This window comes from Lycorma delicatula, chromosome 6 (genome assembly GCF_047948215.1).
Source record: "Lycorma delicatula isolate Av1 chromosome 6, ASM4794821v1, whole genome shotgun sequence".
NCBI lineage: Eukaryota > Metazoa > Arthropoda > Insecta > Hemiptera > Fulgoridae > Lycorma > Lycorma delicatula.
Window position 1 is genome coordinate 89,051,880 of NC_134460.1, and position 20,992 is coordinate 89,072,871.

The following is a 20,992-nucleotide window of genomic DNA, read 5'->3' on the forward strand; positions in this document are numbered from 1 at the left end:
AAAAATGTTTGACTTAAACTTATTAAAAAATGACTAATGCAGCTCATTTAGACCAAATTTTTATGTAAAAATGTTGTCTTTCTGCTTAGATATCAGTCCTGAATAAATTACTTGTTTTTGATTAGACTTACCAATTATGTAACTTCAATTTCAATTCAAAATTAGGCTTTACTATATTCATTTCTTGAACATTTTCTTGCTTGAATATCTTTTAATAAAAATTAATAAAAGAGAATTTTAATGCCTTTTTAAGCAACTTTGTTACAAATATATTTTGTGTATTAATATGTTTACTACCTTAACAAGAGGGGTACAGGTTTTGTTCTATCACAAAAGTAATGAAGTAAATTCATCCATAGTTTCTTTAATCGTTAATTTAGCCTACAGGTGGTAAAAAATAGCATGAGCTAAACAATTAAAATTTGTTCATTAAATTGACCATTGAATCAAAACATGTGTAATACCCCCAAAAAAAATACTGATGAATATAAAAAATCTTATATAATATTTTATAAACTGGAATTACGTCTAAGTTCATTAAATTCTGAGTGTTTTCATCCATTCTGTGTTTAGTTATTCTTCTACTGTCAGTTTATATATATACTTCTACATTTTATTCTGCTGCAGTTATTTTATCTTATTTTATTAAATGGCTAAGTTTCAATGGAAAAATTTAATGAAGCTGGATCCCCCGTTTTGGACATACAGCATGATCTGAGAGAAGCTGAGATTAAGATCAGTTTTCTATCATTTTTGAGAAATTCTTTCATTTTCCTAGGAAGATTGCTTTCCTTTTTTTGACATTTTATTCTAATACATATTATTGGATATTAATAACTTTTAAATAACTTGTTCTCCCTAGTTTTATGAAATAAGCAAATTCTAATTTTAAAATTTCACAGCTTTTGTATTCAATATTAAACTGTGTAGACAATATAAACTTCAAATAATAATTGGTATTTATCAGTTGACCTTGTCAATTCTCTAACTAACATTAATAAGACAGTGCTGTTCTTTAAATCCTATCAACAAAAGTATAGTGGTAATAAAACTCATCAAAACACAATTAATTGTAACTGGACTGCAACAGAAAAACATTTAAAGGTTTGCATTCATCATCGCAGTGTAAAAAAAAATATATTTTAAATTACAAGGTTCAGAAAACGATACATATTTTTAATAACTTAAAAAAAAACGCATTATATAATAAAAATCATATTTCATGCATTTGCATATATTTAACTCGTATAAATCAAGGTCTTGCTGTACTATAAATTGTCATTGAGTGGATTAAATATTCTACCAAGTGCTGCATGAACACTTGCAACAAACATTTTTAACCATTTTTAAAGCCTATGTCCTTTAAAATTAGGCATGGAATTTCATTATATTTCATATTTTTGATAGGTATAAGATTCTAATTATATATTTATTTTAGTTTCCTTTAGTTGCTAATAATAGAATCTTTAGTTAACCAGTATTTTCAGTTGTAATTTATTACCTTAACCTAACTAATAATGTAGTCACTTTTGTAAGGCTAAGTGACCACTGCTTCCTTAAATTTCATAAACATAAAAGTAAAAAAATCATTAAGTAAAGCCTAATTTAATTACCTAATGCATAATATTACATTTTTGTTAGCTTTATTTTTTTTTTTACTATTGCTTGAGCTTATTTTAGTGAGTTTATCACTTATTCTCAATTTTTTAATCAACACTGACACACATGATTCAGTCAATTTCTTACAAGTAACATAAATAGAATAAATTAAATAATAGACGTAAGCTTTGTAGTATTAATAATAATTTATTTAATATAATACTGTAGTATAATTTGATAATATTGCTACAGTGGTAGTATGAAATGGAATATTGTGTGTTATAATGAATGATATCTGATCAGAGTGCATGTTTGTTATAATTTTACATATTATATAGTGAATCAAGGGGAAACTGTCTCCTTTTTGAACTTCTTTTATTTACAATTTACAAATAATATTAATAAGAATAGTGATGATATAGTTGGGACAACCTGACTAATTAACCAACAGTCCTTTCCAATGTAGAATTTTGTTTTAATGTAGCTTTACTACCTTTTGGATATAATTTAATTTTTTTAGCAATTGCAAAAAAAGATTTGAAAAAGGTCTTACCTAAATACTGGAAGATCGTTACATATAATATCATTTGTAGGATCCTTGACGTTATTGGACCACATTTTTTTTCTGCAGGAGGGAATTATAAAATCTTCTTCAACAGTAATTGCAGTTTCAAAAACGTCTCTATTGCCTAAATATTATGAGAATCTTTATTGAATTAATGACAGTTTAATTGTATTAACCATCCTATTCTTTCAAATGCTGAATGTTAACTTTATAATTCCTCTTTATAAATTGTTGATAAAATAATAATTTTGTAATGTTTTGAACAGTTAATTATTAATCTTTTTTTACAATTTCCATTTATTGAATATTTAATTTTATTCATATAAAATTATTTTAAATTTATCTATATTATCTGAAGTATCTTATATCACAAATTTTACAGTTTGAACTTTCTTTCTTGTTGCATTAGGAGTTTTAATTGTAGATTTTTATCTGAAATTTTAGCTAAAAATATCCCTTCATGTCATTATTCATTTTCAAGATAGTTATTCCACCCCCATTAGTAAAGATTTGGCTGAGCAGTTTATAGTTTAATTGCATTCTTCTATCTGATACTAAATTCCAAGAAGGAGTGAGACTTTTTCTTTAGGAGATTGTGCCAGTTGTTAGGCGACTCCTAAATTTCTATAGGAAAGACTGCATTTATTAATATGGTTAATGCAGAATCATTAATTAGTTGTGTAATAACCCTCTTGCATTAAAGGTCCCATTATTCCGAGTGATAGTGAGTAAGTTCTATGAGTTGAGCTGTTATTCTTTGAGTAAATTGTTATTCTTATATTGCATTTTCTCCTTGGCAACATTATTCTTTCCCTTTTTCTTCATTTTAGGTTCAGTGAATGTACATTAGACTCTTAGTCCATACTGGAACCTATAGCACAAATGTTCATAGTTAGATCTGATGAAGGGCTGTTTGTTGACCTGTCTGGGGATTCTACGTTCTGTTTAGTGGTTGCAAAATTAGCCTAGTGGTTAAGGTATCTATTGAGTAAAAACAGAAGCTGCCAAGCTCATAAAGATGAAGATAAGCTTCTTGAAGCACTTGGTTATTGAATGCCTCGGTGATCTATCAGGCAACATATTTATGACTGCTGTGGAGGCCAAACTTATCGGGCTGGAGATCGAAGAGCAGCCTTTGATAAGAAATGCATTCCACATAGCTTATGAGAATTCTTGTGATGATAGCGACCTTGCCCAGGCGTTGCTTGATGTCTTCAGTAAAATAAGAAGAAATAATGATGGAAAAATAGGACCAATGCAGGTGGAAATTCATGGTGAGAGGTGTGCTACCTATGCTCATAAAATATTAGAGTGAGAAGGGAGGATTACTGGGCAGAATTATTATATCACCGTATAGGCAGTAGATCCCCCTCAGTCTGGCGGAGTGAATCTCAAGATCAGCTTACTCATCAAACAGAGGCACTAGTATTGAAGACCACAGCTTCATATGCTGATCTGAAAACAGTCGGCATCAGGGTTACGGCCCCTGATAGAGCAGAAATACTCTCTATTCGAAAATCAGGGTAACGAATGGAGATCAAAGTAAAAGATGATAAATATAACGCCAGAACATTTAAACAGGCAGTTACTACCACCGTCTTATCACAAGAGGACTAAAACAGATACAAGAGGACTAAAACAGGAGTATACAAGGCTGATAGGCGAGGAGTATACAAGAGGACTAAAACAGCAACACTCCGTATTCGGGATTTGAATGCGACATAAGAACGGAAGACACAGATAACAAATTTGGAGATTGCTGGTCCGAACTTGCCAAAAAATGTGCGGTATATCATCACAACATGCTGCGGTGACACTAAGGTAGCCATATGCTAACTGCCTGCAGCATTGGTTGTCACCATTGCGCAGAAGGGCCGCGTATGAATCGGCATGCTCTCGTGTCGCGTCTATACAACAGAGCATTCCTTGAGTGCTTCTGGTGTTTTGAGGCTGGCCACTCGACAAGAGGTTGCTGCGTCGACGACAGGTCTGGAGCATATTTTAATTGTGGAAGCGAGGGTCACAGGACGGCGGATTGCAGGGAAGTGTCCAGATGTCTGTCTGATGTGGCATTGAGGAGCACCGCACAGGCTCTACAGTATGTCCTAGAGGAGCTGGAAAGGTCGCTGAGGATCGTCAATATTAAAGAACGAAACTGAAGATTATACAAGTTAACCTGAATCACGCAGCACTGGCACATGACTTATTGGCCAGAAATGCCTTGGAGAAGGGCGCGGATATGCGCTCGTCTCTGAACCGTACGTAATTCGCCTCCGACTGGGATGGCATCTTTCAGGAGGTGGAGGTGCTGCCATCTGGACACGCAGGTCTTTACCCATCAGAGAAGTTTGCCTTGGAAGAACTTACGTTACGAGAGTCGGAAAGATCTACCTTGAAAATAATTCTTAATAATTCTTGCTATATATCGCCGAATATTCCAATTGAGAGGTTTGAAGAGGAGTTGTTGGCTGATAGGTGAGGGATCTCCTTACGCATTGCTCAGTACTAATCGTGGGAGATTTCAACACTTGGTCCATGCATTGGGGATCTGTTAGGACTGACAGTCGTGAAAGAATATTATTGGAAACAGCTGCGGTGCTGGACCTTATCTGTCTGAATACTGGAGATGTTTTTACATTCAGGCGGGGTGCAACAGGATCTATTGTTGACATAACGTTTGTGACCTCAGAGGTGGGTACGCATATTGATAATTGGCAGGTGTGGGAAGGCTTCTCTGGTAGTGACAATCAGCCGGTCATAACGACAATAATAGAGGAAGAATCTGGTGGAGAAGGCTCTCCAATATTCATTGGTTGGAGCACCAAAAATCTGTATTCTGGTGCTTTTACACAGATACTTGCCCTCAGAAGAGTAAGCGAAGGGCGCACAGCGGAGGAGAAGACATCTCGTTTAGTGGATTCAATTGAGGTGACGTGTGCCAGTCTACCGCGAAGGTATTCCAGAAAGGGGCATCCGCCAATATACTGGTGGACCCCTGAAATCGCAGAAAAGAGAAAGGCTTACCACAGGGCTAGGAGATGCATGACGTGGGCGTACCCCTCTGCTCTTAGAGACATCCTTACAGATAGATATTTTAAATGTAAGAAGGATCTTGTTAGATTCATACGAGAAGCTAAGATGAGGTCTTGGAAGAAACTAATTTCGGAAGTAGAAATGGATCCATGGGGCAGGTATTACAACATACTGGTAAGAACGGCCTTAAGGCCTAGAGCCCCTGTTACTCAGGATGTCCTTGAGACTCGCAATACAATAGACGGGCTCTTTCCTGAAGGAGAGGAGCTTAGGATTGATGAGAGGAGTGCACAGGAATGTCCTTCTCCTTTCACTTTAACTTAACTTTTGGAGGTAGCAACACAATTACCTTCGGCTAAGGCGCCGGGTCCGGACTGGCTGCCGAATTCGGTGGTCAAGGTGGCGCTTCGGACTGAGCCGGAGGTTTTTCTTGAGGTTTATAACAGTTGCCTCATGGAAGGCGTATTTCCCGAGATATGGAAGCGCCAGCGGCTGGTGCTTGTCGCGAAACCTGGGAGAGACCCGGCACTTCCTTCTTCTTACCGGCCGCTGGTGATGATAGATGCGCTGATCAAGATACAAGAGCGTATGCTCCAGAACAGAATATCTCAGGGAGAGGGGCGTAGTCTCTACTAGTCAGTAAGGCTTTCACAGGTGAAGCCTTCGATGCTGTGGCGGCGGTGTGTGAGGTGGCTGGTAGAGCTGCAAGAGGGGAACGGCAAGAAATTTCTGCCCTTGTCACTCTAGACGTGAAAAATGACTGCATTTATCACGTCGCCATAATTCAGGCTTTGGAGGAATATGAAATGCTTTTGTATTTGCGACGAATGGTTCATTCCTACTTATTGGAGCGCAGGCTTGAATGTCTGGTATCAGGAGAAACAATTTTGCGGAACATTCATAGAGGAGTGCCTCAGGGGTCGGTACTAGGACCGACTCTCTGGAACCTGATTTACGATGGCGTTTTTCGAGTTGCTCTTCCGCAGGACGTAACGATGTTCGGTTTTGTCAACGACCTCGCTTTGATCGTCAAGGTGAATACAAAGAGAGAGATCATTGACAAAATAAGAGAAGCATATGATAATAAAAGATTTGGATTGTGTTGAGGGGGAGATGGGACTTACACTAGCTCCAGCTAAGACCAAGGTGGTGGCGATCTCCGCGGCTAAGAAGAGACTGATCCTCAAAGTAACATTAGAGGACGGGAGAATAGTGTTGAGGCCGGTAATAAAGCACCTCGGCATGTGGATAGATACCAGGTTAAGATTTAGCACACAAGCAGTTAATAAAGCCAAGAGGACTGTGATATTAATAGCTGGCCTCCTACCTAATACTGGTGGACCGACTATGCATCAGAGGAGATTATTATCGAGAGCTTAGGGCACCCTCTGAGCACATGGAGGTCGCCTCTGTGCAATGAGGCAGAGGGCACTGTGCATTTTGGTGCCTGACGGTGTGACACTCCCCTTTACCAGACATAATGCTCTCCATGAGCGATCCCAGGCAGGGGAGAAAAAACAAAAAAACCACAGATTACCAATAGTCACAATGTATCTAACAGATAATTTTTTTTACTTATTTATTATTTTCACATAATCTGGTTTTCTACACTATCCATTCTTTTATCAAAATATGTTTTTTCAATAGTATTTCATTTTAGTAAAATTATTCACTGCATTTAGAGCCATCTTTATGATTCAGCAATACTGCCATTTTTTTCATTGCACTTAAAAATAACTTTAATAAGTGACAAAAACTTATTAGCAACAAATTTATCAATACATTCATCTATTTTATTATTCATTATGGTTGCTGATTGTTTTTATTTTATATTTAGATTATAATATACACAGAGTTCATTATTTTTTATGTAGTTTTTCAATGTTTTCCTTTGTGCTTGGTACATAATAATAATGGTTGTACATGAATTGATTTTATATTAAAATGAATGTGTTTCCATATTTTGGTAAAGTAGTACATAATTCTTGTTTCATTCATAGATATTAGGAAGTTTTCTTTTGTTCCAAAGTTTCACAGTGCTTTTAAACCTGTTTATAATTAGGTAGTTGGCAATACTTGTAATTTCATTTTTCTTCCCATTAATTAGCCCAGATAAATATTAATTTTTAAAAAAACAAACAAAATTGAATAGTAATGACTTCTTAATTTTTATACCTAAGAAATCAGCTCTAGCGTTGACGGAACAAAAAACTAAGGCTTAAGACAAAAATTAAGGTTTAGGAAAGGAAAAATTGTTCTAATGTAGACATGAAAGACCATGAGAAAATGAAATGAGATGTTTAGATTCATTTGGACTAACAAAAGGGTTATTCTGCGTCTGATTACATTTATTTTTATACAAGTAATTATGAGCTTATGTCCAGTTGTAGTTTCAATATATATTCTGTGTGATAATGGATGGATTTTGTAACATGTGAAAAATACTAAGCCAGATAGGAATTCAAACCCAGAGACTTTTAGATGGAAGCCAAAGCTCTACCATGGAGGTCAGTGAAATTCCAATTATATGAAAGCATTTTCATGTATCCAGCAATCAGCATTTTATTGATGAATTAATTCTGCATCATCTCTGCAAATGATGACACGGCTTAATTTTTTACTTAGATTAATACTTCTTTATTAAACTTTCTCTCTTGCCTTTTTTGTGATTTAATTTTTTATTTGAGGTATTAATTTTATAAATTAATCCTATTTTGTTTAAATACAAACTTTAACTATAAATGAAATATTTTTAATTTTAAAAATATTTATTTTTGCCAAAGGCCCTTGATGGGGAAATTAAAATACTAAATTGGTTGCCAATGAATGGACATGTTTTGTTCATGATAATAAATTCACAATATTTTACAGTGTAATTCAATTAAATGGAATTCTCACAGTTCCCTAATTTGTATATTCCATCACTTCAATAAAATTATAGTTTAAATTTTTAGTTTATTTATTTTTTTTTTATTTATTTAAAGTTTTTAAATAATGAATGAAAGTAGAGCAACACAAAATAAATTTGTTATTCTTTATTTTTTTCGCCATAAAAGTTTTTCACTCAAACAGAAGACATTTTTCCAGATTTTAGGAATTGTCTATAGAACAGTTGTGTATTTTTTGTTAGAGTTATTCATTTGTTAAATGTTTAGTAATTTTAGTTGGTGTTTAATGAAAAAAAGTTTATGTTTTGTTTCTGCTATAGATATTTTTCTTTTTTTAAAGTATATTAATTATAAAATAATAGTTTTTTTTTAATATTTAAAATATATATATTTATAATTAGTGAAATTGTTATTGTCATTTATTAATTTAATTTGTAATTAAATTATTACTTAGATTTTTTAATCAGTTAAAATTTGAACAATATTGCATTAGTGCCTCATTGATTGACCAACTGATTGATTTTTATTAATAGACTTTATATACTAGAATTACTAGAATTTATTGATTTTATATACTAGAATTTATATAGTATTAACTTAATTGCACTTATTTTGCACCCCCTTATCTTATCATAACGATAATTTTACATCTATTATATATTTTTCTTTGTTATTATGTTTTATTTAAGATACGTGTAATATATATATGTATGATACATGTACATGTAAAAATACATATATTTACATATATGTAATACTGTGTATATATACAATTTGTATAATGAAGTATCATCTAACAGTCCTTACATATTTTCTTATAATATTACTTACATATTAAATTTGAGGAATTTTGTTAACCTATAAATTTTAGTTTTAACATCTAATGTATAGGTAATATTATTTTTTTAATAAATTTCAAGTGGTGCAATCACTACAGTAATTAGATTTTAATAAATACAAACAGTTTATAATGAAACTGCATCCTAAATTGTTTAACTTTTTGAGATCTACAAAAACTGATTTATTAAACATGGGTTTGCCCAATAGCATTTTTCCTGTCTTCACACCACTTAAATATTTAGGATGCTATTCCCTAAAATATTCCAAGTGTTTAAGGAATGTAACTCTCTCAAAATCTGTATATAAGTAATCAGCAGTCCTTATTTCAGTTTGTTTTATTACATTCTGTTTTATATTTGGATTATATAAATTAAAAGGTGGTAATGTAGAGATCAAATTGTAAATGTAATAATGAAGTAAATGTGATTTTATTTTAGACTGAATGATTTCGGAGAATAACATCATGAAATATAAAAACCTAAAATAAGATCCTGCTATTTTTTTTACTTAACCGATTTTTTATCACCAAAAATAAACAATAGTTCTCTCTTTCAGTCAGATGACAATATGATATTAATATTTTTAGTTAATACTAGAATAATGCTAAGATATAACCCTTTTTATCTAGATCCCATTAATCCAGACATCTGGGTTATTAAGATCCATTCAACATCAGGATGTTTTAAATATATAAATTACTTATTTCTTACAAAATATAAAAATTCCATTTCTTTTGTAATTTGATTAGATTTTTGAAATTTCAGATCGGTGCAGTATTATAAAATGTGAACAGTAATTAAATTAAATTTATTAATTTTTCCAAATCAGAAAATTTAGATTTTTTCATATTAAGTCAAACAAAAAACAAAAGAATATGAATCATAGACCTCTCAATTTGATGTGGGCAATCGTACACAAGCATATGCTGTTTTAACCACAATAGCAAATTTAACTCGTCCATCTTTTGTTTGAAGAAATATGAATTATGAAGTTTCTGTTTAGTAGACCCACTTTCTTCAATCAAAAACTGATTTTATTGTAAGATGAGATATTATTGTACAAAATATTAATATATATTAGAAATAATTTCAAATAAGTTTCTGTCATATATTTCACACTTACTATGATCTCAGTAGGGTTTCTGGATTAAGCAAATTATCATTCATCCAGACTGTATCTTACATAAAGTCTGGGTAAACTGTTGCCACATTGTACTAGCAAAAAGTTATTTAGATTTGCAATTTAATTTAAATCAGAAAACATCAGAATGAGTGGTGACCTTTCAATGTGTTAATAATACAACATTAAAGTGTTGTATTATTAACACTTTAATGTTAGATTTTTATCTTCATTGATACTTTTTTTTTAATTATCATAAAATATTCAACAGTTTATTAATTGTTCATCGAATTTCAACTAAAGTAAAATAAAAGAATTTATATTTATTTTTATTTACAGAAATGTAAGATCATTGAAGTGTTGAGATAGTATCGGAGAACAGTGATCAAAACTCTAATTACTAAGAAAAATTTAGATATTTGTCTTTAAGACAATGTCTGTGATTTAGAATTTCTGGTTTCTCTGCTTGTAAATTTTTAACTATTTATGAAAATGTAAGATCAGTTTTCTTCACATAGTATTCATACCACAATGAAATCCTTCATAAAAGTTTTCATAAGTTGTTTTTTATCTAATAAAGGCCATGATATATATAAGGGTGTAAAATTTCTTCTTCTTCTTCTTCTTCTTTAGTAAAACTGCTATAAGATAAAGATATCAAGTGGCTCTCCATCTATCTCTATCCTGTACATCCTTCTTTAGTTAATCATAACTGTTTCCTCTCATCATCTCCCACAACGTACAATTCGCTTTTCTTCCTCTTCCTCTTTTCCCTTACAGCTTCCCTTCTATAATTCTTCTCTGAAAGTAGTCCCTTCAGTATACTTGTATGGCCAGTCCATGACATCTTCCTTTTGTAAAATTTGTAATATGTTTCAAGAGACATCTCATTCCTCTTAAATCTTCACTTCTTATTCATTTACTCCACTTATTTTATCTGTTTTTCACCATAATCACATCTCAAAATTATCAAAATTTTTTGTTGCCTTGATGATCTATGTTTTTTCTCCATACATCATCACACTTCAAACAAAACATTTTATGAACCTTTTTTTTACTTTCAGTGGTATTTTTTACACTGTTAGCAATCCTTGAATCCTTTCAAATACTGTCTTCCGTTCCAAATCCGAGGTATGTAAATTCAAAGAAATTAAAATTACATCATCTCTTTGAATTTCTTTCCCTCCAACCAAATTATAAACCTCTATCTTCTTTACCCTTGCCCATAATTTTTTTTGGCTTCATTAATTTTAATTACAAATTTACTTCCTGTTATTACAATTCTTTTCATTATTTTTTTTTTTTTTGTAATTTTTCATCTGCTTCGGCAATTGTGAATATTAAATTGTCCAATAAAACTACCATTATAAATCATTAATAATTTTTTTTTATATAACACCCACTTTTAATTTTTAATGGTCTTTAAAGTGCTTAATTAGATTCATAATATTTATAAATATCTTGCTGTAGATTCGTCTTGCAGCTTCATTCTTTTTATCTGAAAACACATTTTGGGAAAAGATTTTCCATCAGATGCTCCTTAATAACATTGTCTAATATTTGCTGATCATCTTATGAATGCAGTTACACATAGCACTGACACAATAACAATATTGATGTGTTTATGACAAATACATCCAAATAGATGTACATTTTAATGTTTTTAAATGTTATTAAATATACAAAATAATGCAACTGTAATTTATTAAATGAAGAAATTAAACTTCAGCATACTTTATTTTTTTCACCTTTTTCTAAATACATCTCTGCCTAACTCAAAAAAATTCACCCATAGTAATAACATCAGCTGATACCAGAACAGCAGTACATTTAAAGAGGGTTGAATAACACCAAAACTTATATGAGCTTTAAAAATATCTTCATCCAATAGATTTTTTTCAATTTATCATTATAAAATATATAGTTTTCAAATACAAAGAATAAAATTACAAGACAGATTTAAATTAAGGAGCTTATAAATGTTATTATATAATGTTTTTAATAATGATGTTTATTCTACCTTATCTCAAAATTTAGATGATAAATTTATAGATATGGGTTTATGTTTTTTTGTCAATGTAAAAATGTATTATATTTCTTTACATTGTTCATCAATAAATGATATTTTTTATTAATATAATAATTATGTATCTATGACACAACCAAATGTATTTCATTAAGTATTCACGAATTCATAAAATTCATTTTTAAATAAATGTTGTATCTATATAACTACTATGAATAAAATTAATTAATTCAACATTTTACTGTAGGGAAATTATTGTGTTTTTTATTGTGTTTCTGAAATAGCTTTTTTTCAATAAAACGTAAACTTTTTATTTATGGTTTGATGTACAGTATGATTATTAATCAGCATTAAGTTAGAATGTATGGATATACTATGATAACTGTTTTGTGGTGAATAGTAAAATTTTTGTTGCTTCATGTTGTTTTGGTTTAATTGTATTAGTTTGTGTGCTTTATTATATTGTGTAATGTATTGCTATGATGTTATATGTTTAGTAGATGTTAGATGTAGATTTATATATTTACGTTTACTAGTGGAAATACTTAAATATTACTTTTATTTATGTAAAATATTTATATCAGTCCACATAAATACATACTCATTAATAATTTAATTATAATATTACCATATTTTTTAATATCTTTTAGATAATTCTATTACAAAAAAAAAGATTTTCAATATAAACATAGAAAAAGTGAGTTGTATTCATTTAATCACTCCATACCTTTGTATATACCTGTCACTAAAATTATAATCTGTCTTGGTCACAGACATTACAGTAATTTTACAAATAAATTGTACAATTTATGAATGTAGATTAAACTTCATAAATCTTAAATTCCCATGAAAATATATCCATTGGAACTGATCCTCCTGCCTCTTCATAGGACGTCCTATGTCACATTCAGAGCTTGCCTATTCAATAAAACTATTGATATTCTTTCAGGCTTTATTCTATCTTTGTGATTCTTTTTTCTTTTCTGTAATATAATTACGTAATAGTGAATTAGTGTGTTGTACTTACATGTACTTAGTTATTTCATCACTCCTTCAGTGGCTCTTAAGTGAAGATTACAAACTCGATTCTTAAATTTTGTTTCTGTTTATTCAACCTTTGACACTGAGATGAAATTAAAAACTAAGTTTATGAATTGTTCTGTATTATTATTTTTTAGTAAAACTCAGAAAAGTTAACATTTTTGCCTCTACCTTTCTAAATAATACTCTTTATATTTCTCCATCAACTTTTGAAATTTGTATTATTTGAACTCTTAATCATTCAAAATTGATATTTCTGTTAAAAGTGTTATTTCACTTACAAAATCCTTACTAGAATTTGAATAACTTTTTTTAATTTAAATTATTGAAATAATTTTCAGTTGTTTCCACATTTTTCTCATTCAAATAAATTTCATGCTTGAATAATGTTTTCAGTCTGACTGGAAACTCAATAAATTGAAACTGAGGTTTCTTGTCTTTCAAATAAGAATACCAATTTGCTAGTTAGCCTTACATCATTATAAGTCACATTATAAATGAAATTAATTAAATTTTATTGGTAAGTTGAATGTCATTCATATTCAATCACTTTCTGTACACAGTATAGAAAAAATACATGTTAAATATATGTAATAGACAATAGATATTCAGTAATAGGTAATAAACAATGTTTAAGCGTTCCATATAATAAGCAAAAAAAAAGAAAAATTTGTTATAAAACTCTTACCGGCCCGATTTATTTATATGTAATACATATCACGTTTACAGAAATAATACAATTCTTATGATTATTCGTTGTTTAATAAATGAAATCAGACCGGTAAGAATTTTGTAACTTTTTTTTTTTTTTGCTTATTATATGGAACACACTTAAACATTGTTTATTATCTATTATTGTATATCTATTGTCTATTACATATGTTAACATGTATTTTTTTTAAAGAAAATTCTAAATTAGTAGCACAGTTTGGTAATAGAAATATAGTGTCTTACCTGTTTTGTTAGTATTGTTTTTTAAAAATAGTTTTATTTATATTACAGAAATTTTTGTTTTTTGAGCAAAATAAATTATATCTGTGAGACTCTTACCATACAGTTTACAATTTCATTGTAATTTTTTTGGAATCACTGCGTTTTGTTAGTTATCTTTTATTTTTATTTTTTTATGAATTACTGATTGTTATCTTATGGATTTATTATTAACATTTATTGCTGTAGAACAAACAAATTAATTTCACGGCCAATTTTTTTTTTTTTGATAGTCATATCATTCACTTCACACCATATTTTTCCTTTTTTAATAAAACTAGTATAATGACCTTTATGAATCGAAAATCCATCACGTAATATTGCGTTTACTACTTTGTAAATGTAACCATCGATTTTTATTGTTAAATTCGATTTTACCAATCGAATGTGTATCTGCTTTATTTATTCATTTTTTAATAAAATAGTATAATCACTTGTAAACTAATACTTTTATTTTTTTTTTAAGAAGTGATGGGAATTAAAAAAATTGTTTCATCTTTCAGTTCTTGCATTTACGTAACAGCATTTACTATCAAAACAAGCTGTCGTATATTTTCTTTTAAATTTTATTATTTCAAGTGCATTATCAAAATGTTTTACACTACCTAGTACTATCAAGTACTGCTATCTAGCGGAGCGATTCGTAAAGGTACATTAAAAAAATGAATAAAATGAAATATTGGAATCCTGCGGTTCATCTAGTAGAAAAAAAAATGTTGTCCAACAATATTCGAGGTATTTTTTGAAAGTATTCTTTATTACTAATCTAATTGAACTGAAATATAATGTTTTCACACATATTTATTTTTTTCCATTTTCATTTCACTGTTGGATTAGGTCATGTTTAGAACTGTAAATGTAGTTCGTTGACTTAGTCGCCAGTTAACAACGAAGTTCTAACGAACTCGATGATAAAAATTACTAAAATAATAAAAGTTATACTTTTTTTTAATGTATTGCATTCTTGAACATTCTATCCAAGAATAATGTGCAATGTGAACATTTTTTTTTAAATGAAAAATCCAAATCTAATTTATTTTTATTTAGATTTTGACTTCATTTTAATTTGATGAAGTTTCTGTTGAAGCCCATCATAAATTAAAATTTAAAAAAATAAACTACAGATGAGTGGTGAAAGCTATTCACAAATTTAACAAATATTTTACTTAATTTTCTTCTACAATTTTAATGGACTTGAACTTTATAGTACTAATAAAATATTTTTTAATCAACAGTAGAGGCACACCATTTTAAGTTTTAAAGTTATGTATATGGCTGGCCAGTTTTACAAGTCAGAATATATCCCAAAATTAGTGAAAATTTGACCTGCCATTTTTGTGTAATGTTCAGACAGACAAACAGACAAATTACTTTCTCATTATTATCTGTACTATCCATTAGCCTCTTCTTTCTTAATTAATTAACTTTTTCCCTCATAACAAACAAACTTTACCGCACGTTTGTTTGGTTGATGCTCTGTTTGTTTTTTTAATGGCTTGTAATTTTTCTAATTGGTCATTATGTCTGTGACATCTTCTTAAATGACATGTTAGTAGTTTTATAACTTAGCATTTATATTGTTTGATTATATATTTTTATAATAAATATAATTATTTTATACTTACTGTTCCTTACCTTTACTCAATATTTTTTCTAAATTTATTGTACACACTAATTTATTTTACCCATTGAAAGAGATCATTTCAAATCACTGGAAATAATAATGTCTGAAAAAAAAATAAGAGAAGTTTCTTAATACACTACAAAAAAATTAATTAAATAAATACTGTATAAAGTATTATAGTAATACAATATAAACGTATTTGTAATGTTGGATGTGTTAATGTGAGTTAGTATATCATTAAATAAATTTTTATTTATTTCCACTAGTAAACTGTAAACATTTAAATAAAAACAAAACAACAAAAAATTCATTCAGTCCCAATGATAATTAAAAAATTGTTTAACCACATGCCATGTGTTCTAATGTTACTGCTGTGGATGTGTGATTTTTCTTCTAGGGCCTTGAAATTCCAATCTACATTTGGTACGACAGTTACCCAACACATTCAGGCGAGGGATACGAGGGACGAGTATCACGTGTCTCACCTGACTCACACTATGGCCTCGCTTCCCTCAACCTGACCAATATCAAAGAAAGCGACCAAGGCTGGTACGAATGCAAGGTCGTCTTCCTCAATCGATCTCCTAATTCGCACAAGAATGGAACATGGTTCCACCTTGACGTTCATGGTGAGAGTATTTAGTTATTCTTATAAAATTAAATCACCAGTTATTCTCTGCGTTTTTCAGGTCTTTTAAGATGAATCAAATATTTAAATTTAAGTAATTTATCTACCCCAAGAAGTAATTAAAATATATGTAGTTATTTTTAATTAGTTTTTATGTTGTAAAAAGTAATTTATACCAAAGCTGCTCTTTATGTTGTTTTAAATTCTAGGGTCTTTTTATTAGGCACCTTTCTGACCTTCAGGCTACTACACTTGAACTTATACAGAAGAGAGTTTTAATATTAAATAAATTGTATGTATTTATATATTTGTTTACCTTAAGTTTGTTTACATATAACTAGTGCTTATCAGTTGCCTTTCTTATTACTAAAACATCACTACATACCTCCTGTTACTTATTAATTTACTTTTGTACTTGTATTATGTCGTACATGCAACTGTTTTCTGAAATTGAATCCAAAGAAAAGGCAGTTGATTTTCTATACAGCAAAGGAAATTTACATAACATATAATTTTATTTAAAAGGCTATAACATGTGTAATTCTGTCACTGGAAAACATGGTAAATGTAATTACAGAAAAAGAGAATGAGCTGTATCAGTATCAGTAAGATAGGTAGAGAGCAGCAGATTACCTTTCTAAAATATTGTGTTTTTCAAGTGCTCTTGGTCCAAAGGTTACATGATAACTGAATTTTCCATTGATAAATTCAACTAAAACCAGGAGAATATCATAGACTGGAAGAATTATGTAAGGGGGGAGGTTTGCGTAGATTTATTGTTTTAAAAATCTAATGTAATCAGAAGAAAGGGCCAAGAAAACTGATAAATTCTGTTTTTCGTGCTATAAAAAAAAATATCGATTAACATTAAAGTCTAGTAAAGTGGGTTCTGTCAAAAGAGTGATGACTATTCCTTATAAGAAATGCTCAACCACATAGAATAAATTATGACTACATAAACATAAAAGAGTACATTCATCCCAGCACCATTTTTCTATTTACTGTGTGGAAGTTGTATGCTAAACAAAATGTTTGGTATGAACATGTAGCATGTGATTATCAAATATGTATTTATTGACACATATTCATGAGCTGAATTGTATGGGCATCCACTGAATGAAGGAACTGAGAGTAGGGCAAATTGAAAAATACAGTTTCTTGTTTGTGCAAGTTTATGCAGCTCCAAAAGCATCAGAACTGCAGCAATTTTTAATAATTCCTGAGGGATCAAGGTCTTTTGATCTCCTAAAGAGTAGCTACTTACAGTTACAAACAAAACACAACTAGGTTTAACATAAATAAGATCAGATTATCGTAGGTAATGATTTTCTATCGTTCATACTCATTTGTAACATCTTCAAGATCCCAAAATTCTTTCATCATTCTAAGTTCCCATTAGTAAATGATTTGAAGGAGTGAAGGTGTCTAATGTAAAAGACATAATTTCCATTTTCATTTAACAAATTAATTGCCATGCATTCTGATTACGAATCAGTTGATCAAGAAATTTCAAAAGGAAAAATTCATAAAAATTAAAATCATTATAATTTAATCAAGGATTTTTGAAAGTTGTCTATACCTTAAGATACTGTTGACATATTCTAAGAAAAATTGTACTTTAGTTGGTCTAATGCCCTGTTTAATAAATGTGAAATCATTTTAATGGTTTTTTTTTTTTTTATGTAAATTATTGATGAATGACTAATATATTGGAAAATACATTTCAAATACTAATTTTAGGAATATAAATATGTACTTAACACACCTGTAATTACACTACATCTATGAATTTATAAAGATGCTATGCTACTCTGTGATGTAGAGACATTACTGTTCTCAAGATATATAATCGATAAACCTCTCAAGGAACTGAAATCTCTCAATGGGTTTGTAAAGAAATGAAAAATTGTGTAAAAACTTTTAAGAGTAATTTTTACCAGAGAAATAGTCAGAACTCAGAATAAAAGTAACAACTATTGTTTTATGATAAACATGAGAGATAAATCTTTTAGCATATGAAACATTTCTTATGAAAAAATTTATAAATAAAATGCAGCCTGTGCTAAATTAATTAAAATTAAAAAGAAATACTGGGCTATCATTTACTGTTTAATTTTTTTCTTATTTTAAATCTCTATTAGCTGTTATTTATAAAAATATGAATGTTGTAATGAAAATTATATGCATTTGTTTCTCCACTGTTTAAATTTGAAAACCTTTATGAACAACAATGAATGCATGTGTAGATGGAAGAGGAAACAATGCAGAAAAACAGCAATAAATGAAATAATCCACCAAAAGTAAAGTAAATGCATTTCCGGACTTAAAATCTTCAGTTAATCCTTCTCGAGTGAACAAAAGTTATATCTGCACATTATCGTTTTTGCCAACAATAGATTATGAACGTAACTGCATATGAGTTTTGCATTTTGCAAATTTACCTACTATTTCCTTCATGTAACAGTATCATTCATAGATTTGTTACTGTTATTTTTTTTGCAACCAAGTAATTTCCCTGTTGATTCTTATTTTAAATTGCTATTGTTTCATTGGCAATCTTCTGGAATAACTGAAAAGACAGGTGAGTCTAATAGAATTGTAGATGATTTTGTTTTGTGAATAAGCAGTTTGTCACTGATAAAGTTGCTATTTTTGTGTTTTTAAACTATTTCTATATTTACTTACTTAAAAAGTGGTTAAATATGAGGGAAGAACCTGTGAGAACAAAAGATATTTAAAGGTCTCTTGATAAAGAAAACATTTAGATTAATTGCACTACATTATTTTTTAGCAGGATTATTTCACAAAATTTTTTATATAAGCTGTCCACTTTTATGAAATGTATTATTGTGTACTCTGAACATTTTGGATAATCATGAAACTTCTAAAATATATGTAAGCAAGCTTATAAAATAATAAGTAAGCTTAGCATTTGTTTAGATTTGACTAGAAATGTTTCAGTTTACGGTATCCACTTGTTTTAATTAGTAACAGTTTATTCTATCAGAAAATACAATTAAACAAGTAGTTAGTTCTTCATGGAAAAGATTATTAAAGCTGACTTAACAGCTTTCATTGTTACTATAATTTCATGTATTTTGCAGTGGAATTTTTTTTTTGTCATTTTCATTCTTTTACTCAACTATCTCAAAATTGAAACAATCTTTGTTTTTACTTTTAAAAATTTCTCAGTTTGGTTTTTCATATTAATTATTTTTATTGAAATTTTTCTTATCATAATATTTCTAAAACAATACTTTTCATCAGGAGAAAAAGAATTATTATATTCTTTCAGTATTTTATGACTTAATTACATAAAAATGACGCATTCTTTTTCATGACTTAATTTATCAGGTCAAATTGTAGATCCATATAATGAATTGTATAATCTTTTGTTTTAAGTTTTTTTTATTCTAATGATTTTATTATGTGAGTTGACTTATGTATGATTAAACGAGATGAATCTGCCGGCCTTCGTGGCACGAGTGGTAGTGTCTCGGCCTTTCATCCGGAGGTCCCAAGTTTGAATCACAGTCAGGTATGGCATTTTCACACACTACAAAAATTGTAATTCATCTCATCCTCTGAAGTAATACATAACAGTGGTCCCAGAGGTTAAAAAAAAAAACAAGATTAATCTACCAATAAATATTTTTTTTATTTTTATCTTTTAGTATCGTTAATTCTGATAAATTTCAGTTTCCTAGATTTATTTTGTTTTTCCAGCTCCCCCAAGATTCAGTGTCACTCCAGATGACATAATCTATGTTAATCTTGGGGATGCAATCATCCTCAACTGCCAAGCAGAAGGAACACCTACTCCAGAAATTCTTTGGTACAAAGATGCAAACCCTGTTGAACCTTCAGCTACTATTGGTAAGTAATATGTTGTTAAAAAATATGTGTTAATTTTTATTTTTGTTAAATTTTATATTTTTTCTGATGGCATTTAACAATTGCATGTGCTATGTTAATAATAATTACTAATTCATGCTTATCATTACTGATAACTTTCAAGTTAGGATGAATTTCTGGATAAACCATATTCATTTGATAATAAAATTATTTCTTTTTTAAAGGGGTAAAAATACATGAATATTATCATTGCTCACAACAATAAGAAGAATAAAAATAGAATTAAGATTAGAGACAAATACACATTGAATTGTTTCTGGACGGACTTTAATTCTGTAACTGTGCTCAAGAGTTTAGTCACTCTTACGGCAGTGATACATGTAAATTACTTGAGATATAGGAGATACCATCCATAGTTGCTAAATGAGAAAGTTGTTCATTGTACAATCGGTCCCTGCGGTGAACAGAATGAAGGTACCTTGTGTAAATCTGAATATCAACTGCAGTTTGGTGATAGCGATCTGTGTTTTTCACATCAGCTTATTTAAATGCATTATTAGATTCCGCTCTGCGAAGGGGGCACAAGGAAACCCTTTAGTCTTCACTTATTTCAGTTAACATGGTATAAAATGCTTCTTATTCTTGAGAGTGGAGTGTTATTTTTTGAGTGATCTTTGTTAAATGTCAGGTTTTCTATAACCAGGGGTGTAGTAGGGCCAGAACTGCATTCCAGCACATTTGTCCAAGCCAAGATGTGTTCCATTACTTTTCTAAATCTTGGAAA

The 20,992-nt window shown here is 29.8% G+C and overlaps 1 protein-coding gene across 1 annotated transcript in view; it reads left to right on the forward strand.

Annotated features, from left to right (window-relative positions):
* Positions 1-20,992, forward strand: part of tutl (immunoglobulin superfamily member turtle) — a 569,464-nt gene that overhangs the window by 435,702 nt on the left and 112,770 nt on the right. The window contains 2 exon segments of the mRNA XM_075368048.1: positions 16,123-16,354; positions 20,080-20,229. Coding sequence (XP_075224163.1) covers positions 16,123-16,354; positions 20,080-20,229 — 382 coding nt within the window.